This window comes from Colletotrichum abscissum, assembly GCF_030869225.1.
Source record: "Colletotrichum abscissum strain IMI 504890 chromosome Unknown Scaffold_13.1, whole genome shotgun sequence".
NCBI classification, from domain to species: Eukaryota; Fungi; Ascomycota; class Sordariomycetes; order Glomerellales; family Glomerellaceae; genus Colletotrichum; species Colletotrichum abscissum.
Window position 1 is genome coordinate 1,082,588 of NW_026850021.1, and position 21,792 is coordinate 1,104,379.

Here is a 21,792-nt window from a genome sequence, read left to right on the forward strand (position 1 = left end):
GCCTCATAACCTTGCTTCGTTATCAATGATTGTTATGGTGTAAATTTTGCTAAAAATGTGAGATTTGAACTTTGTGGTGGGCAGAATGTTACACATGCTTTGATGGGTGTCTAAGAGCCCTCATTCTTACTCGTCACTTTTCTTCAAGTCTAGAAAGTCAGTCCTGTGGATCCAGTGCAGGGGCCGAATGTGACAGTCCATAAGTCAAGCGAAGTCCCTAGCATGATCTTTTACTAAATGTGAGCAGGAGAAAGCTGAACTCCCCTTCTTGAACTTTGGAACAACTTGGGAAACTTTCACGAAATAAGACCGTCTCACGAAGACAATTATGATAAGTGACGATGCCTATTTTGAGAAACCCAAAAAGTATTGGGCCAACGCGATCGAATTTCGCGTCGCAAGTTTAGTCGGGAAATCTCCGTCAGCCTCAAATCAGATTCCCCAGTGTATCCCGTCGGCTTATAGAACAGCAGTAATACGTGTGTGTGTAAGTTGGAAATGACCTTGCTAAATAGCCAACATCTGGCATGCACCAAACTGGCACCGCATCGTTAGTAATGCCAAGAGAAATTTCGAGTATCTTGTCTCTATCCCCGCTACTCATGCCGTCATGAGTCTCTGCTATTTTCTCCCAGGGTCGCTCTTCAGATGGACCATGGCTGGACGGAGGATGATAAGATTGTGGTGCGAGCAACCTAGAGTCATTATATTTGCATATAAGATTCATGTGAAAGGGCTAAGCTGCGCCGCTCGGAATTCCAAAGTGCTGCCGGCGCCAATAATGGTCACGAGGGCTGGTTCCGCGTGGGTCAATCGAACTATGCACGGCATGTGATATCTGGCTATCTCTGGATGCTAAAGCTGGGGCAAAGGCTATGAGCATAGGATTCAGTTGCGATTGAGCTCAGGCTTGTCAGAGACCTTTGGTGAAAGCGTAGGGCACATTCTGTGCCGAAGAGGCAATATTGTCCATCTGGATCACAGGCAGCAGAAATTCAAATCAATATTAGGTTGCGATGGAACATGGAATGGCATATTTCAATGGAAAGTTGGAGGTTGAGATGGAAAAGATTAGATAAGATGGAAGACTGGTGGAAGACTTGCAGAATACGTACACAGTAAAATGCATGTGAAGAAGGTGCCCCTCAGTCAGGGTACAGTGCGGCATACAGTGACCAAGCTCCCCCGCCTTCCCCAGAAAAAGATGCCATCCGACCGAGGTTCGTCCCCTCGTTTCGGCCCCTTCCTGCCCTGCTGCTGCTGCCGCTGCTCCCCTAAACTCTGAGGTGGGAGCTTCCGTCCCGCCGTCAACGGAGGGTCGAGACCGGAGCTTACCCTTAGGGCAGTGACGAAGTGGGATTGGACCGGCCAACCTCCCCCCTTTAATCGGATCATTGTCCGCTCATCCAGTCTTTACTGTGCACTCGGAAAGTCGTACTTACATATTCTCTTACCTTATAGAGCCCCTCCCTCGGCTCTTGCGATACAACCAAGGTCGCGACGTCCCACCGAGCTGACCAAGTCCAGCTGCGCGTCTCTTGCTGTTCTCCTCGTCGCGCGGCTTCCCAGTAGCTGCCACAACCTCCGTATTCTGTGTTTCTTGGTTTACAGAATACCCCCACTCGACAACGCTGCATTCCTCGCAAGACTTCGACTATGGTCCTGGCACGAACTCTCCGCCCCGCGGCGCGGGTGGTGCGCCTCCTCGAGCATGCGACAACGAGACCGATCATCCCCTCTCCTTTCCTCCGCCGGCGTGTCCTGCCTTCGACCTCCGCTAGTGTTCACACCACCTCTCCAAAGACCCAAGAAGCCGCGGCCCTGCGCCAGGAACCACAGGTCGAAGTGGCTGCAACGATACCCGACCCCGCGCTGCGGATAGACCCGAAGGCGCAAGCAGAACTAGAGGTGGTTGAAGTTGCTATCCTACCGAGTCGCCAGGAGCTTCTTATCACCGGTCAATGTGATGGCCAAAAGCATACGAAACACATAGACGTGGCTTGGCTCCGAGACCGCTGTGGTTGCCCGCACTGCGTCAGCCCTTCCTCGGGCAACAAGTCCTTCTCCACCGCCGAAATCCCAAGCGGAATTGCCTTCGAGAGCGCAAAGCAGATGCCAAATGGCTCCTATGAGATCCGCTGGACAAACGACATCCCGCGAGCTGCCGACGTTGGCCACGTTTCCGTCTTTCCCGCCACCGGCCCCCAGAGTCTGGCGGGGTTGTTGACCGAACGGCCAGTCCTTTTCTTCCATCATGCCAGTGTGAAAAAGGCCCAGAGGTATATGTGGAATAAGGAAACCCTTCTTGATAAGCTTGAGAGGATCGACTATAAAGACTACATGGAGGGAGGCCCGGCTTTCAGGTCAACCGCCCTTTCACTCGCCAAGATTGGGCTCGTTTTCCTCACCAATGTGCCTCAAACCGAAAAGGCCGTAGCTGATATAGCTCTGAAATTCGGTGCCGTCAAGGAGACATTTTATGGCCACACCTGGGACGTCATCTCTAAACCGGATGCTGAAAACGTTGCCTACACCTCCTCTTACCTAGGCCTGCACTCGGACATGCTCTATCTCGACTCGCCGCCTCGCATCCAACTCCTCCATTGCTTGGAGAACTCGTGCTCAGGGGGTGAGTCCATTTTCAGCGACGCCCTACACGCCGCCACCTGGCTCGAAAGATTCCAACCCGAGTCCTACTCTGCATTGGCCAAATACCCGGTTCCCTACCACTACGCCAAGAACGGTTTCTTCTACCGCCAAGCTCGGCCCGTCATCGCTGATAAAATTGGAGAAGACCGCGAGGTCTGGTGGTCCCCGCCTTTCCAGGCGCCTCTCCCAGGCACGCCCGATAAAGCAAGCTCTGAAACTTGGCAAGCCTGGATCAAGGGAGCGCGGATATTCCAAGAAACCCTGGAGCAAGAAGACAATATGTACCAGCACAGGCTCCAACCGGGCGAGTGCGTGCTATTCGATAACCGACGCGTCCTCCACGGTCGCCGTGCATTCGACACGGCAAGCGGGCGCCGCTGGCTGAAGGGTACATATGTCGCCGATGAAGATTTCAAAAGTGCCCTACGGCCGTTCCTCGAACCCATCTGAGGACGTGGAAGATGTTGGATCAGAAATCTAGAAAGCAACATGAACTTGGTTTGATGCGCTCAGTCAGTCGAGACTATGCATGTACATATACCTTAGTCTGGTGCATTTTGGAGAGCCGGCATTGTGGTGCTGGTTTTTAGTCACACACCATGTGTACACGATGATGTTACATGTCCAAATGGAGATCGTGGCAAGTCAATCGAGGAAATTGTGGTCGCTGGTCTTCAATAACCTACGTATAATCCAGCAACTTACTTTTCGATCAACGAAGCCTAACGCCAGATTGAAGAGGAATAAGAACACGTGCTCTCTCCCTCTCATGATGCACTACTTTTTGTGCCTGCGGAAAGGCAAATGCCCAAAAATCACTGCCCAAACGCCCCGTCGTCAATGTCATATCATGATGTCCCTCGAACCATTCCTGATAGGAGATGCCAATGCCTCCTAATCCGTACCCGTGAACATGCGTTTCGCTACTTATCATATGAGCCTCGGTTGTGGTGCACCAGCCCACCTTGAGCACCTAAGACTCCCAGTTCTTAGCCTCGACACCTTCAGGAGGGACAGTCTCGACCTTGCGGTTCTTGACGTCCTCCCAGTCGGTGCTGAGCGAGGTGCCGTTGCTCTCGGTGAAGGACTTCATCATGGCGCGCCGTGCCTCTGGCGTGGCGTCTTTGTACAGCGTCTTGAAGAACCCGTTGATATCGGAGCTGTCGTCGTCGTCGGCGCCTTCGAGCTTATCCCAGTTCTTGGGTCCGGACTTGGAAGAGGTCGGGTATGCGGGGCCAGAGGTCGCGGCGGCCTTGGGTTGCGCGGTTGCGATTGTAGTGGGCGATGGGCTGGACTTGTTCGCTGCCGGAGCGGCGCTGTCGGCGGGACGTTGCAGTGTAGGCCACTTGACGGCCTCCGCCTTCTTGAGTTGAAACTCAATCTTGTTCGCGGTGACGGTGTGCTTCGAGCCAGCGGGGTCGATGCGGCCGTGGAGATGGATCGTGTAAGAGGGCTCATGGCCGGGAATGTGCGACATGCTGATCTGTTGGAAAGCTCTGTTAGCATCTGCCCGGTGCTTTGTGCTCATTTCGAGCAAGACATACCTCAGAATCGCCATAGTCGACCTTGAAGTCGTCCTTGGGGATGTTCTTCGCAAAGACAGTGACTGTCAAAGTAGTACTGCTCTGGAAGAAGTCCACACGCACATCCTTCTTGGGCTGCGGCTTCGCGACCGCCTCCGCCTTGGCAACCTCAATCTCCTCCTTTGTAAACTCCTCCACCTCATCTGTATCAGGACCATCAAGCGAGACGTCAGGCGCAAACTTGACCGTCACCTTTCTCTTCTCATCGTCCCCCGCAAGCTTCTCCAGCCCGCCCAGGATCTGCAGCCGCAAAGCGCAAATGGAGTTCCAGATCGCCCCAAACTTACTCTGCGCCGGATCCTCCGTCTGCCGGACAGCCGTTATCTCGTCCTGCAGCGCCTTCCTAGTACCCTGCGCGAACCCCTTGTCGTCGACCTCGGGCGCCCTCAGCTCGGCCATGCTCTTGCCCTCGACCATGCGCTGGGCCCAGGTGGCGCAGGTATCCGCGTTGGCCAGCTCACCGAGACGGAAGTGGGCGACGGCGCGGCGGTACTGCGCGTCGGCCATGAAGGGGCGGTTGTTGCGGCCCGCGGCGGCGACTTGGGCGAGTTCGGCGTCGCGGAGGGCGCGGCGGAAGTCCTTTGTGCCGATGTAGGCCTTGGAGCGGCCGATGAGCCACTTGGGGGATTTGATGACCTTGATCGCCTTGGAGAGCTGGGTGATGGCGGTTTCCCAGTCTCTGTTGTCGACGGCGGTCATGCCGGCTGCGCCGGCTGTGTATTCGGACATTTTGGAATGTTTGCTTCTTTGGATGCTGGGGGAATGGGAGGTATTCGATGCGGACCGAAGTGAGCTTGGAAAGTCGAATGACTGCTGTGCCGTGTTTATTCCTGAACCGGTATTTATACCTACGACGAAGTCTCAAAGAGAAGAAGCGTGGGTTGAAAGGAAACAGATAGCAACCCGCTTGCAGTGGAAGGGAGAAAAGCACACGGTCAGTGAACAAACGGTGATGCAGGAAAGGTAGCTGCAGACCCAACAAGGTTCAGTCGGTGCTGCCTCCAGCTCGGAGGGGTCAGACTGTTCTGGAAGCTGTGGTGGGGCAGCCTCTCCACTTTCCGCCACTAAGTTCGGTCGGCACACCCTCACCATCCGACTCACCGAAACTTGCTCGCTTCACCGAATATATATCACGAAGCATCTCCTTGTTGGGGCAAGTGCAGAAGCAGCGCATATGTAATCTAGACAAGATTGTTTCAGGATATATATCGTAGTAATAGTGAGAAAAGACTATCTCGCAACAAGAGGTCGGGCTCCCCTTGAATATCCTACAGGAGATTGTCAACAAAAAGTCGAAAAAATGGTGACCACATGATTAATCGAAACACCACCGCCTAAAACCCTCTGGAGCATCACCGAGGGAGTCATCCGGTCAAGCATCTCGACTCGTGGTGATAGCCGAAGCGCTTTTGCTCCCTCTGGCCTCCTGCCTTGTCCGACGCCCATTGCGCCTGTCCGTCCCGACGTGGTTGATTGCACTGCTATTGTACTGTCACCCAACTTGGTCCGAGTCGTTGTAATCGTCGGGTACCCTATTTCGCATTCTTGCAATTCCCAGAGTCTTTCGTCATTACCTCAATGCAGAAATCGTGTCTCATTAAAATTAATTATGTTCTACTTTTGATAAATGACCATGTTCTAGAAGTGAAGGCAACGGTCTAGATCTCTACAAGTCCCCCTTGTCGCTAATGCCAGGGGTAACCTTCTCATCTGGATATTTGCGGGCAAACATGCCAAGCGCCTTGATCGGGAACGTGAACTTGTAGTTGGGATACGCAATCGTGCAACTCTTGTTGAAAACGCCTTCCATCGTCTCCTGGAGCCATTCGCCATTGGCTTGCTGGCGATCCATGAGGAATTGGATACCCTTTCGAAGGGGCTCCATGTGGGGGTACTCAGCCTCCATCAGGCCGATCAGGGCCCAGGCGGTCTGCACTACTAGGGATCCTCTCGGGTGTTCGTGGTACTCCATTGTCTCGGAAGCCTTTCATCGTCAGTTCGGGTGCTTGGAATAATTGAATAGAGGCACACTTACTTTGTAGCTCTCGGACCATCCACCATCCTCTCTCTGCTTGGAGATGAAGAAGTCACAACCCCTCCTGGAGACTTTGCTGGTGCTGTAGGTGTCTCCTGCGAAGGCCAGACTCTCCAACGCAAACATACCCGCATAGGTGAAGCAGATACCCCAGCTTCCGTACCAAGAACCATCAATGTTCTGGTGGGAACGGATCCAGTTCACAGCACGCTTGACAAAGATGCGGATGTCATCCTTGCGATAATCGGGCCAGTGCTTCTGGAAGAGCGACAAGACCGTGACGCAGGCAGTGGTGCATTCGGGGTAGTCGTACTCGATCATGATGCGGCCAAAGACCTCGGCGGCATTGAGCAACTCCATGTACTCGCCCCCGCGACGCTGTTCGTATGAGCCCACGCCTCCGGTCTCGTTTTGGTAAAGAAGAATGGAGTCGATGGCATCAAAAATACGCTGGTCATCGAGAAGCTGGGGGTAGCCCTCGGTCTTTTGCAGCAAGATGACGGCCTTGAGCGCCTCAGAAATGCAGTCACTGACAGCGTAGCCTTGTTCTCTGTTGCTGAAAGGCCAACCGCCCTTGCGCTGTTGGCGGTAGCACTTGTCCGAATCTTTGCAGTTTTCACGAATCTGCTGCCTGTCGAGGAAGCCGAGGGCCTTCTCCAGCATGGGGCGCCAACGATTATCAGTCTCGAGACCAGCAGCGACGACTGACTGGATCATGAAGGCGGTGTCCCAGCATTGGACGCCGTTGGTACCGTTGCCCAGCATGCCCTCGGCATTGACCCATAGGGAGTCCATGATTCTGTCAGCGTGTCGACGGACGGTGTAAGCCCCTGGGCCGTCCCGAATGTAGCAGACAATGTGGTTCATGGGGCCATTGACTGGCGCCAGACCTAGGTAGTCCGTGTTGGCATCCTCCATGTCAACCAAGTCACTGGTCCAAGCTTCAGCTCTCTCCTTGATCCAGTTTGTTCGCAGATAGGGGTTCCAGATATTGACCAAGCACCAGTTCACTGTGTTGAGCAGCCAGGACTTGGGGTTGTAGTTGTCGACCTGTGCAATGCTGTTGCGGTTCGCCTTCCAGTTGATGGATGCCCAATTCTCGGGGAAGAGCTCCTTCTTGAGGTCGCGAATGACTTCAGTCTCTTCACAAGTCCAGCGCTTGGAGTATACGTATGACATTGGCAAGAAGACTTGGCGAATGTGAACCCACCACCGCCAAGGGGCAATGGGCACCCAGTCTGGCAGCAGCCAGATCTCGGGAGGAACAGGGTTGACAATCTCCCAGTCCACAACTCCCAGGACAGCGAGCCACCACTTGGCCCAGTGCGGCCCTTTCGTTGCGCCACCGAGCTCATGAAGCCTTGCTCTGGCCTTGACCATGATGGGCTCCTCAGCATCGACGCCAATGAGGCGCAAGGTTGTATAATTCATGGAGGTGCCAAAGACGGTACTGATACCTTCGGTATGGAGACCCCAGCCACCCAACTCAGGATGCGCGCGGGCGAAGAGATAGTTCTTGATTTCGGTTGCGAAGGCGGACGAGATGGGCGTCTTGGTGACATACCAGGCGATAACGGCACTTGGGAGTAGGAACATGGGACCGCCGTATTCGCAACCCCAGTCGCCGTAGGGAAGTTGAAGCTTTTCGACGAATTCGAGGCCATTGCGTGTCGCATCGAGTGGATTTTCGGGCTCGGGAAGGATTGGGAGGTCCTGTGTGTGCGGGAGACGTGTTAGCGAAGAACAGTGACATATCTGTCATTCAAAGTCGCAACAGTAAAAGGTGGACTGACAAGAGGAAGACCCAAGTAGTACTTGTCGGCGTAGGTCTGGGGCCAGTCCTTTGCGGCGTCGTCGCCCTCCAAGTATTTCCAGGTGTGTCGGCCGTCCTCGTCCTTCATCCTCCATTTTGTGCGATCGGTTTTGGCATCGATGCGGGGCTTCTTGGGCCATTCCTGCTCGGCGATGGCTTCTGCGACACGCTTGCGAGACTGAACGGATTTGGCCCCAAGAGTGCCATTGCTCGACGCAACGGATGGGGCTTTCTCGGCGACCATGGCAGGCGGTAATTGTCCTCTGTGTGACGGCGGGTGAAGTCGTCGTGGTGCAGAGGAGGAGCGATGTTGAGGGCCGCCTGGATCGAATTGGAGGGTGGTGGGATGGGATTCATGCACTTGTTAAATGGTGGCCCAGTCAGCTCCCAGAAGGCGGCGCCCCCTGCGCGTCTCTCTGAGGCGGTGTCCCTCCAACGACAGGAAGATGCATGTTCTCGGGAGAAACCCACCACATCCTCGTACGAGATCCCTGCTGGAAATCAGGATTTGGTGGAGATCGAAACAGGGTAATCAGAGGTGTTAATAGTCCGTCTTGATCGACATTGTCAGTCCTTGGGCTCTCGAGGCATCGTTGATGCTCTGTCGCAGCTGACTTTGGCTCAAGATTGTTGGGGGCATTTCAGCTGTACATCAGGTAAGTTGACGGGCGAAACGCAAATTCCCAGGCCATTTGACAGGTGCCAGGATGTCACACAGTTCCAGACCAGCGCAAAATAAACTTCAGCGGCACCGGCTTTCGAGAGCCTAATACCAAAGATAGCTTAGCTAAGCTGTCTATCACTCCATCTTCTGCTGATTAGGTAATAACCCACCATCTCCCCATGCCGCACGGTGCTCTTCCCACTAGCGGTACTTCTCCCATCATTGGCCAATGGCTTTGAAATATGGAGCGCCTCCTTCGTCCGTTCCTGCAGCTCCCACCTCCAGCTTCTCTTGCACACCATCTTCTTCGTACCAACCCTCCAGTAAAAGACAATCCGCCAAAACCCTAGAGTCTGACAAAACTTTGCGGGCGCGTTCAGAGGATTTCAAGCGTTGCCAATTCAACTACATACAGGCCCCATTGCCTTGTCTTTGATTTGATGGACTTTGCTACACCCCCGTTGCTCAACGGCCGCCGAGAGGGCCAACTAACGCCACAGCTGTCTAATCCGAGTCAATCAAGCAACGTCGTGACCATCCCCGATCCGGATCCACATAGGAATGCCATCGGGCTCGCCATTGTGAAGTTGGAAGATATCCTGATATCTGCTCGAGAATCATTGCTACAGTCTCGAGAGATATCCATTCCCTTCAGGACCCGACCTTCCACAAGCCAATCCACGAGCAACCATGGCCCATCTCGGACAACTCGATTAGCAGTTCGCTTCCCGGGCCGGACAATAGAGGAAGCAACCAAGTTCAGTTCGTAATCATGCTTGGTTGACGGTAATTTGTTCCTGACGTTCAGCCGTTACAGCACGTATCATGCGCATCATGCAACTGTCCCTGAGCGCCCTGACGGAAGGCCGGCTGATTACCAAGAGGTGTGCGCTCCATGATCTGCCTCCTGATAGTGTCAAGTGCTCAGAGCATGGCGGAACAGGAACATCTACTATCAGGACACCGATTTATTCAAAAGACAGTCCATCGTCGACAACCTCGTTGATGACCTTGCCTTTACGCTAGGCCTCGGGAGGGAGGACCTCGGTATAGTGAGTGACCCCTATCTTTGATAGACGTAATCTCATGACCGTTCCTCAGGTTGCCGCAAGTAAAGGCCTTGTGTCTGGGCCTATTATTCTGCGTTCCAGGACTTCCGAAGTTGACGCTTCTTCAAGCGAGCACGTACGGAGCACCAAGACTTGACCACAGCTGTTGCTAATCAAGATCCAGGGGATCCTCATACCCTCAGCCAGGACTGTCTCCGAGATTGACTTTGGTCCAGCACATTGGGTCTTAGTCATCGAGAAAGAGGTTGGACTGGTTTGTTGTTGGCTGCAAAACATTGCTGACTGGAACAGGCAACGTATCGGACACTGGCATCGGCGAGGTACTAGGAGACTTCAGCCTTTGGCTTGGGCATTCTTGTCACGGTCAGTAGACTTACCTACGGGAACAGCAGCACTACAACTCTCTGACATATCCATAGGGCAAAGGTTACCCAGATTTGAACACCAAGCAGTTCGTACACCTTCTGCACACAGCCAAACCTGAGCTTCCAATTTTCGCTCTTGTGGACTTCGACTGCTATGGTATTGCCATCATGCGCTGCTACAGCTACGGCACACGGGGACATGCACACGAAAAGGCAACGACTGTACCTAGCATGCAGTGGCTCGGCATAAAAAGCGACGATCTCGCATTCCGTCAGGATGCGACCCCTAGCCACGGGCCCGATATCAACGGCAGCCAAAGGCGGCCTGGTGCGAGCTTGTTCGACTCTACTAGTTCTCTTACGCTGCGAGATAGAACGCGCGCTATCAACACGGTCAAGGAAATCGAAGAGGACGGCACCGAAAATGATCAAGAATGCCGACGAGAACTACAGGTGATGCTGTTTCTCGGCATCAAGGCAGAGATTCAAGCTGTGGACAACGCAGGAGACATGTCGAGATGGCTCGATGAGCACTTGGGGACTTTCTGATCTGTCGCACTCGCGCATGTGCGTTTCTAGCGTTGTCTTTGGAGTCTTTGTTTCGATTCAGGTGCTGGCTTGACGTTTGCTTTTGGGCTGGCACAGGGTGAACAGTGATGTCCATTGAAGAGGAAGAGGAGCCGTGCGGAGTGCGCACACGAGCTTCTAACACTGTACCTCCACACACATCACCCGAAAATTTCTACCTCACTTTCAAGACTCATTTTAGGTCCTCAGACAGCATTTACAAAATCTCACCGAAAATGGCACCCAAACTCTCAGAAGAGGAGATTGACGATCTCATTTACTTTTCAAGGGCCGGCGAGCTCGCTGATCTCGAAGAAACCCTCAAGTCCCTGTCGGAGCGCGAAGGCGCTACCGTAGGCGAGATCATCACCGCCGCCAAGGATGAGGGCAAGTCAACCTGCCTGCACATGGCTGCCGGTAATGGTCACCTCGGTAAGTTATTGCCTCATTTGTGCTTGAAACTTCCAGCATTTGAGCTAATTCGTTGTACAGATATCGTGAAGGCCCTCGTCACAGCCTTTGACAGCCGTCCTGCAGAGGAGAAGAAGGCGTATGTCGACGCCGGCAACGAGTTTGGCAACACAGGTCTGCACTGGGCGTGCTTGGGCGGCCACCTTGAGGCAGTCAAGTACCTCGTCAGCCATGGCGCTTCCCCTGCGGTGGCCAACGACAAGGATCAAATTCCTCTCGATTCGGCGCTTTTCAACGACAAGCGAGAGGTCGCGGACTGGTTCTTGGCGCAATCTGAGAAAATGGAGGGCGGAAACCAGGAGGAAGGGCTGAGCGGTGCTGCGTCTGGCATTGAGGTTGAGGATGATGGTGCCGTTGAGGAAGACAAGGGCAAGGATAAGGCTGGCGAGAGCAGCAAGAGTTCATAGATGGGATCTGGCTTATGAGTTTAAGACAAAAAATCAAATGAGTGAACGACTATTGACGACGCCCGAGCGGGCTCTTTTGCTGTGCTGTGATTGTAGGCTATCTGAGGAATTTACGACACTTTTTCTACTCGCAACAGCAAGCGAGTTGAGTTGACATGGACTGTATCGAGTTGCAAGGGTCATCCGCGACACTCGTGGCTCAACCATTCACAAAGGCATATCAAGCTCGCGACAATATTATAGGATTCCAAGACAACTCCTTCTTTGACACTGTTCGCGGCACCTGCTAGTCATTGATGCCCGTTTTATATTGGCAATTGAGTATTAAATCATTTGATACTGGGTCCCCTTAATGTTCAGGAATCTAGAATCGGATTTCTTGAGTGCCTATCTGATGCTGGGCCAAGTTGTCAACATACGCGGCATTCTCCATGTTTGCTTGCATGCGGGTTATATGACAGCTATTTACCCATAAGTATATGTTGAATGAGTGAAAGAAGAAGAGTTGTTAACAAGATCCTGGAATCAAATGACAAGATAAAAGAAAAGCTAATGAATGAATAGGAACTGCCTACGGATGTTCCGCACTCCTATTCAGAGACGCAAAGGAAAAAGGGGGAACATCCCAACTATACTCTCCCAAAATGCTACTTCAGTAGCCATACGTCTCCTGAGTTCTCGACCACCTAAAGAGCCCGCCTCTCAAGCCCACACTTCTTCAGACAGTCCTCAACCTCCAACACAAGGTTCTTCGGAATAGCTTGGCGCACCCGATCAATATCCTCCCCAGCAATGCTCGACCCGAACGAAGTCTCAACTATGACGTCGCTCAGAGCAAACAGCTGCGCCGCCACCATGGCGGTGCCGCCCTCGTCCGAGGTGAAGGACACGACGGCCGAGGCCGGGGTACACTCGGGGTTCACTTGGGTGTGGAAGGATCCCTGGGGAAAGACGGTCATTTGGTTGGGGCCCAGGTCGGCACGGATGACGCGCTGCTTGCCGGAGGCGTCGAGGACGCCGGCTTCGGGGACCATTTCGGTGATGAGGCGGCCCGAGGTTACGACGAGGAGTTCGGAGGCGCGGGGGTGGAGGTGGAGGAAGGACATTGCGCAGGCTGTTTGTGTGTTGTTAGCTTGGCTTTTCCCACCGTTTTGAGGTTGTATCCTTGGACGTACCGGGTAGAGAGGCGACGGCCATGCTGCCGCCTAGGCCGGTCACAGCTGGGAAGGTTTGGCGGTTGGCGAGGGCGACTTGGGATTTGTTGAAGTCGTAGATGAAGTCTTCGTCCTTGGCGAGGAGACGGTATCGGGCTGCGCCGCTAGTAATGTGTTAGCAGCTAGTTTCAGTACCAGTGTAAGTTAAGAATTCTCACACACCTGTCCGCGAGTTGAAGTTGAGCAGTCAAGCTGAGACCCGTGGCAGACTCGTTGTCTCTGCGATGAGGAGCAGCCATGGCGAGTGAGGACAGGGCCATGGCGGCGAGGGGGAGGTTTGCGATTAGCATTTTGATGTTTGTAAGTTCAAGTGATATGAGAATAATGAGTACTAAAGCAGTTTCTTCGATTGTAGTTGATTTTGTGACGAGTCTGTTGATCCAAACCAATTCAGCGGGGTATCATGATGGCTTTTATGTGAAGATATTGGCAACTTCAACGGGGCATCTCAATGCATCTGCGACATTACATTCCAAATCATCTTGATCCAAATCGACACCTGACAGTTTCCCAGCTCTGCCCGATCCCAACTCGAACAAAAGCATGAAGCCATCCCGAAAGCTTCAACTATCCTGTCTAGCTAAACACTGCCGCGCTCACTGCCTTGAAGGGTGCCCGACAGATGAAGTGACAAATAGTTTCTGAAGAATAGTTGAACAGTATTGGGTCATTTCCGCATCATTTCCACAATAGGGCGCAGTCTGGTCCAGTTGACGGGGCCCCAGATGGAGTTGAGGCTGAGTCTGACGCGCTGACGTAGTCTGGCAGACTTACTGGAATGATCGAATCGGGTCACCACATCACCATCAAGTACAGTGAGATATCACTTTAGTGAACCAGCGAGCCCAAAAGAGCGCGGAAGAGCTGTCAGCTTTGGTGCGGTCGAACTACAGACATTCACGGCATGACGGCCGGACATCGCACTTTGATGATTGTGCCGAACGCGCCTTCGGCAGATTCACATCGCTTGCTGGACCTTCATCTGATATTCTCTTCACCACCTGAATAAACGGAATACACATCGGAAGGAAGCTTCATATACCCCCTCAGTCCCCTTGCTGTCACCAGCCAGTAGGCGCCCGTCTAGGTCGACAGGTCAGGTCAAACTGGCTGGGTGGTGGAGAGGTTAATTGCCAATGATCAATTACGCCCACAGCCTACTCGACGACAGGCTCCGAGTTCGAGTCCCAGCATGTGCACCAAGAGATGTAGCCACACCGGTGGTGAACTCTTTTTTCTTGGTTTGGGCATCGACCTTTTTGAGTACTAATATGTATTTACCCGTCAACGTAGTACATGCACAGCTCCCAGTTGCTTGAAGTTTCCCTTGGCCATCAGGGGATTAATATATTACGACTTCCCTTCATTTTCGGAAAAAGTTCCTCCACTTGTATTGACCACCAGACCACAGATGTTGCTGGCTATTTAATGAATTTCAAGATGATCAGCAGGGACAAAGTCTTCGGCTGCAAGGAGCAAACCACAAAGACGCAGGATGCTCCATAGAGAACCTGTCGTCTCTGTGTGATTAAATCCAGTGGCTTCCTGCTATGCCTAAGTCTATTCTGTCCGGGTTTCCCCTCAAGTCTCTTTCCGATCTGCTGACCACAATCTAGACTCTGGTGTAGTAGACAACTAGAACAACTCCCTAGATTAAACTGCCTTCTTTTCGGGTCCTTCCTTCCAGTTTTGAAGCGAGTGATATTCCAGGATTTGGGCTCATATTTAGTATTATGAGTCGTAATTACCATGAAAGAGAGCTCTAGCAAGTTCTTTCTCATGATTCTAGCGATCGCAGCAATTATGTTGCCAAGTATTCAATGACAATACCATCAGATCGTCCGGCATAAGTCTGCTCTATTTGTTATATTTCTGTGCGCTTAATCTACAAGTGCTATCAAGTTTCACATAAACCGTCGGCGTAAGAGTCACGTTGGGGCTGAGTAAGTGCCCACGCCGCCACCTCGTATTTCGGCAGGGAGTCTCCAATATTGAGTCAACTAGATGTTAGCTCGTGTCTGTATATGCAAATGGTGCTACATATACTGTGCAAGGGAAGTCCTGTCCTGTTCCTCGCACAAATGCCAAGTAATTCGTCAAGGAACAAAGTTTCCCGACTCTTTTGACTGCCAATCATCTTGTCCATCCTCCACTCCCATGGCGCCGGGAACATCTCCCCGCAATATCGCTCAAAAGCCACGCCTCTTCAACGAAAGCGAGCTCCGTCGCTTCGAAGACTGCGCCAACGAAAACGAGACCCTGGCGAATTGCTGGGCAGGCGACCAGATCGTCATCGTAGCCTGCGAGCTATCAGACAGATACCAGTACGCCGACCAACGCAATTCCAGAGCGATAGAGATAAATGTCATGTCACCCGCGGACAAGCCTATATGGCGATCCTTACCTCTGGATGACAAGAAGCACGACGCCTCCAAGAAACATTGCAGCACCAGGACAATTCGCATGCTAGAGAAGTCGAAAGTCAATAAGAGCCTCCAGCCAAAGCCGTGGTCGTGGTACAACGCTGCCGCTGCGCATGAGACGTTTGAGCTCTACGAGGAAGAGGCGAGGGCCAAGGCTCAAGAGGCGTTTGATGCGCTGGGTGGTCCGGCGTACGCGACGGTGTGCGTTGTGAGCTACGATCTTCGGGAGACCATGGCCGCGCTGGAGTTGTTCAAGGTCAGATTGCCCTCTTCTAAGGTTGTGTTTGTGGACTTGATCAAGGTACTGGAGCACCAGACGAGGGGCGAGGAGGTCCTTCCGGAGCGGCTAAGGAAGTACACCGATGACAACATTGCGATGAGGAACGGGAGGCTTGATAGGCGGCCTGGGACGCCCAGGGGCTATCTCGGGATGCCGAGCATAAGGTTGTTGGAGGTGGTTGGGCCTGCTGCCGAGAGCCATAGGGCGGATCATAAGAAGCTCGAAAAGGAGAATGTGGCCCTGGATAAGATTGCCAAACGGATTCGCAACGGATAGATTCGTGGAGTCCCGAGGTACTCTGACGTTGGTTTCGTTATCTTAGCTTCTGTCTAGTGGGACAAGGTCAACCTCCTTCCACATCAACGACTTCGATCAACAACGGCAGTGAGGTAGTTTGAAATGAGCCAATGACAAATCCGATGTTATAGAGCCACTGCCTTTGGAGTCTTTTTTCGTTCTGTTGTAATTGAAGCTATAGCAACGCAGACGAGCTGAAGCTTGGAGCTACAACTTCACACAGGTCTGAGATAGTCCGCGCAAGCGCCAAGTGGTGCTTCGCCCTTCCTCCAGGTCATCGTCAAGTTCCTCCAGCTTATGCAGCAGCATGGCTACGTGTCTGACTTCGAGGAAGTCGATATACACCGAGGCGGCAAAATTGTCGTTTAACTCGACGGCCAGTTCGTCATCAATGTCTCCTACCTGTTCTGCGAACCACTGTGACCCTTTTCAGCTTGAACAAATGTGGCGTCATCAGCCCTCATTTCAACGTCCGACTGGAAGACCTGGAGAAATGGGGTGTCCGACTTCTGCCTGCCCGCCAGTTCGGCCATGTCGTGCTCACCACGTCCGCCGGTATCATGGATCACCACCAGGCTCGCAGAAAGAACACCTCGGGCAAGATCCTTGGGTACTTTTACTAGACACTCCCAGACATTGAAACATGTCGTATACGGAGCCCAGGCATTGTGAGAGGGGTTTAGCATTTGGCATATCGGAGAACTTGTTCAAGGAACTCTAGAGAGCCCCTCGATGAGGAAAACTCAACAGAAAACTCAATAGCAAGACCATTGCATTGACAGAAATACTCTTCTTTGAGGCATCCCATCGTGACATCCCTTGATAAACTGAACGCAATTCTTGCTTAATCCAGCGGAGCGGGAGCACATCACTTGATCCACGCGTATTCCATTTCCAAGCGGATTTTGACGAAAATGATCGCGATACTTGATTAGGTAAGTGAATGAGTTGCAGGCATTCTCTCATTGGGTCCTTCCATGTACAAGTGGACCTTCTATGGTATCCTTATCGATAAGAGCCGCGCAACACCGTGCAGGCGTGGGGGGTCCACTCATCTCGAGTTGCGCCTTCCCCATTTCCGCTTGAGATGTGTGGGGAAGGGGGGCATTTTTGGGGGAGGAGCAGCTCAACACGCCCATCCCCCGCGGTATGCCAGACACCTGAGGCGCAACTCTGCCAATCTCCAATTCCATCTCATCTTGCGCCCACCTCTCGTCTCCATCTCACCGGCTGTCGCGAATATCTTCAGCTCGCTCTGCGCAACTTGCTTGGCGTGCCACAACGTACCCGCACCCCTTGCTTATGAGAGTATCACCACCTAGAAAGGTACATACGGGCTCAGCAAACCATAAATACGAGCTACGCTTAAGGATCAAGCGTCTCTCTTGACGATGCTCTCATGACCGTTGCCGATGGCGAGCCATCCATCTCCCGGCCAGCCTGGTGGTGCTGCAGCCAACTACAAGCGTGCAAGTCGCAGAGGTGCTCCTCGGCGGTTCGTCTGCGAACACCCGGGTTGCGACAAGTTATACTCGAGAGCAGAGCATCTCCAGAGGCACCAGTTGAACCGTGAGTCAACTCCCCTGTCCAGTCGCAGCCCTCGTAATGTCACAAGGTGCGGCCTGACGCCTCTCCATAGACAATCCCAAAGAAATCTTCATTTGCGATATCCCTGGTTGCGATCAGAAGTTTGTCCGCCTTGATCTGCTGTCGCGTCACAAGAAGCGTCACTCATCATCGTACATCCCTCGAAATCGCGCGCCCAGCTTCGCCTCTGCCGCATCTGGCAACCAATCCGGCCCGGCTGTGTCATCTCCGACTTCAGGCGCACCACCACGGCCAGCATTTCCTCAGCCTTCAACAAGCGGTCCTCATGATGCCGCCATCCTGCTTACTCCCGACTCTGCTACGCCCACGCCGACAACGGGTGCATCAAACCCGTCCCTTGCTCAGCATGTCAATAGGATCAGCCAACCTACCACATGGCCGTCCATCGATGATATGGCTGTCGAGATGATGCGACCGAAGCCCGCTTACTACGGACGCGATCAGATGACCCTCCCCGAGGCACCGCCTCTTATGCCGTCGTTTGACCCGAGAGGATTCCAGCCCGACGAGGCACTTTCACGAGAGAACTTTGCCGTCTGGCTATTTGACTCTCAAGCAAGCTTCAGCGACTTTAATGGAGTCGCCAACCTTCCCTTCCTCGAAGGTGGCCTTGAATCAACTTTCAACAACAACATACCCTATGACTACGAGTCACTGACGAGTCGTTCACAGCTTGATCCGACGCCACCTCGGCAAGTTGAAGTTAGTGACGAACTCATCAGTGAGCACCGGCGGCAGGAGGTCCTGAGGTGGTTGAAGGTCTTCCGACACAAGCAGCCCAAGTACGAACCGCGTATAGTCAGTCTTGTACAGGAGAGCAACGGAGACTTACCTGCTCTGAGTCTCGAGATGATGAGAGATTGTTTACAAGAATATTGGAAGAGGATCTCGCCACGCTTGCCGATCGTTCATCAGCCAACATTTTCTTCGAACCGCTGCTCCATCTTCTTGCTACTCGTGATGATTGCTTTGGGAGCTGTGTCATTGAGCAGCAGAGACTCAACTGGCAACTTGGAACCGTACGGGGGGCTGGCAGACGTGATTATTTCCAGCAGCCGATGGGAAATTCTCACTCACGAGGAAGCTTCGGCGCCGGTGGGCCTGTCCATAGCTCAAGCAATGCTGTTGCTCGAGTTCTACGAGAAGATATTCTCTTCCAGACGCATGCACGAGAGATCGCATATATACCACTCGGCTCTGTTGAATCTTCTTAGGAGAGGAAGCCCTCTGATTGGACGAGCAGGAAGCGAAACGCCCCCAGAGGAAGAAGCCCCGGCGCTGAACGAAGGACCCTCTTCAGACTCAAGAACATGGTGGATTCGATGGGCCGAGAGCGAATCCATGCATCGCGTCGTTTTTGCGGCCTTCATGATGGACACTGTCCATGCAGCCATGTTCGGCCACAACGCCGATATGGCTCCGCACGAGATACGACTACCTCTACCATGCGACGATGGCTTGTGGACAGCCGCGACCCCGAATGTCTTCCGACAACTCGACGGGAACTACAGAATGTACGGCATCAAGCAGGTATCCTTCCTCGATGGATTGAAAAGTGCTTTACACGGGCAGGAAGTCAAGACACACACTTTTGGACGCATGATTATCATGTCGGGGCTGCTCAGTGTGGGATGGCATCTGTCCCGTCGAGAGTCTCACCTCAAGTGGCTTGACCTGCGCACACCCAGCACGGAAACCCATGATAGCTGGAAAAAGATACTTTTCCGCGCTTTCGACGAGTGGAAAGAGTCCTTTGACAGCGCTGTTGGTGCGAACGATCTTTCCGAAGGGCTAGGACAGCCATCAAGCTCCAATGGGCCCATCCACTCGGCCGCTGTTCTCTACCACCTAGCCCATATCAGTCTTCACGTTGACATCGTCGATTGTCAGGTATATGCCGGCGCAAAACGATTGGTCGGTCGCAAAGTCTCAACTCGCGATCATGCCAATGCTGTTGCAAGAATGAGGACCTGGTCGAATGCACCATCCACTCGACACGCCGTTCTGCATGCTTTCAGACTACTCTACCGGGTTCTTGTAGACCACAAAAACCCAAAACGGCGGACGAGTAGCTTCGGCGCTTTGCCTGAACCGGTTTCTGTTTACTACTCCTGCCGCAGCGAGCCGGATCCTCATCGGCCGTGGATCATGTACTATGCGGTCTTGACAATATGGTCTTTTGTACAGGCTCTGGGCATCCCTAACAGGAATACGCCCCTGGGAAGGTATAGCGAAATTGCTCGTTACCTGGCCTACTTCTCGAATTTGGAAGAGTTGAACGAAGAGGCCACGAGGGACCTTAACGAGAGGTTGCCGGAACTATTGGACCTGCTCGAGACAAGCTTTAAGCAGTCGCACTCGGAGCTCCTCAGGGAGGCCAGTGAAAGGCTCAAACTTTGCCGCGAGATGTTAGTATGAACGTGGTCTTGCAATTCCGATGAGCTTCTCGGTGATGGGGATGGTCCCGAAGAAGGCTTTGCCAGCACGCAAGATGAGAGACGAGTGCTGTATGCGTGAGGCGCGGGAAGAGCCTCCGTAAGACTCGCCAGTGTCGCGTCGAAGCGCAATGGCGCCTGAGCAGCGACGAAGCTGATGATGGATGTATGTTGCGGATGCTAGGTCTCGTGTCATTGACCATGTGGGATGTACTGACTCGCTCTTTAGAACCAAAACTGGATTGCCCGTGACTCTCAAAGTCTCGACTCAGCCCTTGGCTTGGGCAAGAAGGTCCTACGTTGCCAACATCTATGTTCTTACCAAGGATTCATGGCCAAATTATAGTGTTTGCGGCCTCCGGCGTGAATGTGTCAAAGGGCCATCAGATGTTTGTGAGCATCATACTGTCCAAGACAGATAGGATTGTACAGGATATGAATCTGGTGTAGGGGTATTATCCTCGACGGCTTTTGAGAAAAAGGAGTAATCCTGAGACTACTGATAATATACAAAGAGAACTTGAACTATTCGTCAACGAATATCTGTTACAGGATGAATGAGTTACAGTGTGTGCTCGGCTTGCTTCACTCCCGTCGCTTCTTTCTATCACAACATGGCCGCTACTCCGCGGCACCAACACGCATACGACCTCATCGCAAGCCATACCCTTGCGGATGAGCTTTCCAAGTCAGGAGCCAGGTCCTATCCCTATGCAGCCGCACCGGCAGCAGCACCAGCCTGCGGGAGGAAGAAGGCGAACTCTCCATTCATGTTGGCAACCTTCAAGGTCAACTCATTCTCCTCGGCTTCGAATTCGAGTTCACCGAGAGCCGGGTCGATGATGAAGGCGTTGAGTTCCGGGAAGAGGCGGCCTACTTGTCCCTTGCTGATATCGAGGGTATCTACATCTCATGTTAGCCCACCACTACCAGTCGAGCAGGACTCAAGAGCCTGACTCACTTCCTGGGTTGAGAATGTAATCTATCTTTGAGAGAGTCACACCCTGTGCGCCTTCCGCGAGGCTGACTTTGTACGACACCGCCTCAATAGCGGTGAAGCCCGCGGGAGGCGGCGCAGGAGACCTGTTTTCTGTTACGGTGAGGGTTCGACCGACTGCGTTCTGGAACTCGACCTCGAAACGTCCATTTTTCTACGAGTAATGAGCATCAGATATTTTGCGTCTTGAGATACCCTTTGATGAGAGTCTGAGACTTACTGCAGGAGGAAAGAGAACATCTTGCTTAACATTCGCGCCGCCTAATCGCACGGGAACGATGAATTGCCCTTCAATCTCCTTTTCGTTGGGACCCTTTGCCTCCTCGCCGCCGGCAGCGCCGCCTTCTGCTCCTCCAGCTGCACCTCCCTCGGCTGTGCCTGCCTCGCCTGCGGCAGCTTCTTTTTCGGTGGCTTTTGAGGGAGTTGTCGCGGCGCTTTGTGCGATGCTTCGGTCTGCGAGACTGGAATCCGTAGAGCCTTGTGCGATACCGTTGTTTCGGGAGGATATTTCAGTAGTCGAGATTGGCAGTGACGCTGCCAGGAGGAGTTGGCATGAGATCGTGGCAAGTGTTGAGAGCCTCATTTTGAAAACCGGAAACGGAAAAAAGTGAATTAAGATCTGAGTGAAAGGATAGATTGTGAAAGAGATCAACGCGGTTGACTCGTAATAGCGGGCTTGCCGCGGAGAAGAAGAGTTGGTGAGAAGTGAAGTATACTGGAAGGGGAACAGAAAAGAGCGCAACCATCACGATGAACGCCGGTGGGCGGCACCTAGGTACTCAAAGAGCTTATATGCCCAGACGAACTGATTTCGCTGATAAGATTCTCTCGTCTACGACAGACATGCGCGGGGTTTGGTTGTGAGGGCCGCCGACTCGCCAAGAAGGACGGCATCATGAAACCCACACAAGACC

The 21,792-nt window shown here is 53.0% G+C and overlaps 10 protein-coding genes across 10 annotated transcripts; 6 read left to right on the forward strand and 4 right to left on the reverse strand.

The window, feature by feature from the left end:
- Positions 1-1,656: 1,656 nt before the first annotated feature.
- On the forward strand, positions 1,657-3,099 carry CABS01_06536 (TfdA family Taurine catabolism dioxygenase TauD; the record flags this gene model as incomplete). Its single annotated transcript, XM_060539902.1, has 1 exon — positions 1,657-3,099. The coding sequence occupies one exon, from the start codon at positions 1,657-1,659 to the stop codon at positions 3,097-3,099; it is 1,443 nt and encodes a 480-aa protein (XP_060404439.1).
- A 523-nt stretch (positions 3,100-3,622) lies between these two features.
- CABS01_06537 (CS domain-containing protein) lies at positions 3,623-4,961 on the reverse strand (the record flags this gene model as incomplete). The annotated part of the gene is made up of 2 exons (XM_060539903.1): positions 3,623-4,132; positions 4,194-4,961. The coding sequence occupies 2 exons, from the start codon at positions 4,959-4,961 to the stop codon at positions 3,623-3,625; spliced, it is 1,278 nt and encodes a 425-aa protein (XP_060404440.1).
- Positions 4,962-5,898: 937 nt separating this feature from the next.
- Positions 5,899-8,324, reverse strand: CABS01_06538 (squalene/oxidosqualene cyclase; the record flags this gene model as incomplete). The annotated part of the gene is made up of 3 exons (XM_060539904.1): positions 5,899-6,216; positions 6,268-7,980; positions 8,061-8,324. The coding sequence occupies 3 exons, from the start codon at positions 8,322-8,324 to the stop codon at positions 5,899-5,901; spliced, it is 2,295 nt and encodes a 764-aa protein (XP_060404441.1).
- A 1,245-nt stretch (positions 8,325-9,569) lies between these two features.
- CABS01_06539 (type IIB DNA topoisomerase) lies at positions 9,570-10,728 on the forward strand (the record flags this gene model as incomplete). Its single annotated transcript, XM_060539905.1, has 4 exons — positions 9,570-9,628; positions 9,688-9,796; positions 9,978-10,067; positions 10,234-10,728. 4 exons carry the CDS (start codon positions 9,570-9,572, stop codon positions 10,726-10,728), a joined length of 753 nt encoding a protein of 250 aa, XP_060404442.1.
- Positions 10,729-10,982: 254 nt separating this feature from the next.
- CABS01_06540 (uncharacterized protein) lies at positions 10,983-11,624 on the forward strand (the record flags this gene model as incomplete). The annotated part of the gene is made up of 2 exons (XM_060539906.1): positions 10,983-11,178; positions 11,239-11,624. 2 exons carry the CDS (start codon positions 10,983-10,985, stop codon positions 11,622-11,624), a joined length of 582 nt encoding a protein of 193 aa, XP_060404443.1.
- Positions 11,625-12,310: 686 nt separating this feature from the next.
- Positions 12,311-13,128, reverse strand: CABS01_06541 (uncharacterized protein; the record flags this gene model as incomplete). Its single annotated transcript, XM_060539907.1, has 3 exons — positions 12,311-12,738; positions 12,800-12,942; positions 13,001-13,128. The coding sequence occupies 3 exons, from the start codon at positions 13,126-13,128 to the stop codon at positions 12,311-12,313; spliced, it is 699 nt and encodes a 232-aa protein (XP_060404444.1).
- A 1,867-nt stretch (positions 13,129-14,995) lies between these two features.
- Positions 14,996-15,817, forward strand: CABS01_06542 (uncharacterized protein; the record flags this gene model as incomplete). The annotated part of the gene is made up of 1 exon (XM_060539908.1): positions 14,996-15,817. One exon carries the CDS (start codon positions 14,996-14,998, stop codon positions 15,815-15,817), a length of 822 nt encoding a protein of 273 aa, XP_060404445.1.
- Positions 15,818-16,145: 328 nt separating this feature from the next.
- Positions 16,146-16,461, forward strand: CABS01_06543 (40S ribosomal protein S22; the record flags this gene model as incomplete). Its single annotated transcript, XM_060539909.1, has 2 exons — positions 16,146-16,201; positions 16,272-16,461. The coding sequence occupies 2 exons, from the start codon at positions 16,146-16,148 to the stop codon at positions 16,459-16,461; spliced, it is 246 nt and encodes an 81-aa protein (XP_060404446.1).
- Positions 16,462-17,250: 789 nt separating this feature from the next.
- Positions 17,251-19,864, forward strand: CABS01_06544 (uncharacterized protein; the record flags this gene model as incomplete). Its single annotated transcript, XM_060539910.1, has 2 exons — positions 17,251-17,407; positions 17,478-19,864. 2 exons carry the CDS (start codon positions 17,251-17,253, stop codon positions 19,862-19,864), a joined length of 2,544 nt encoding a protein of 847 aa, XP_060404447.1.
- Positions 19,865-20,590: 726 nt separating this feature from the next.
- CABS01_06545 (uncharacterized protein) lies at positions 20,591-21,723 on the reverse strand (the record flags this gene model as incomplete). The annotated part of the gene is made up of 4 exons (XM_060539911.1): positions 20,591-20,784; positions 20,843-21,032; positions 21,099-21,593; positions 21,685-21,723. 4 exons carry the CDS (start codon positions 21,721-21,723, stop codon positions 20,591-20,593), a joined length of 918 nt encoding a protein of 305 aa, XP_060404448.1.
- Between the last annotated feature and the right edge of the window lie 69 nt (positions 21,724-21,792).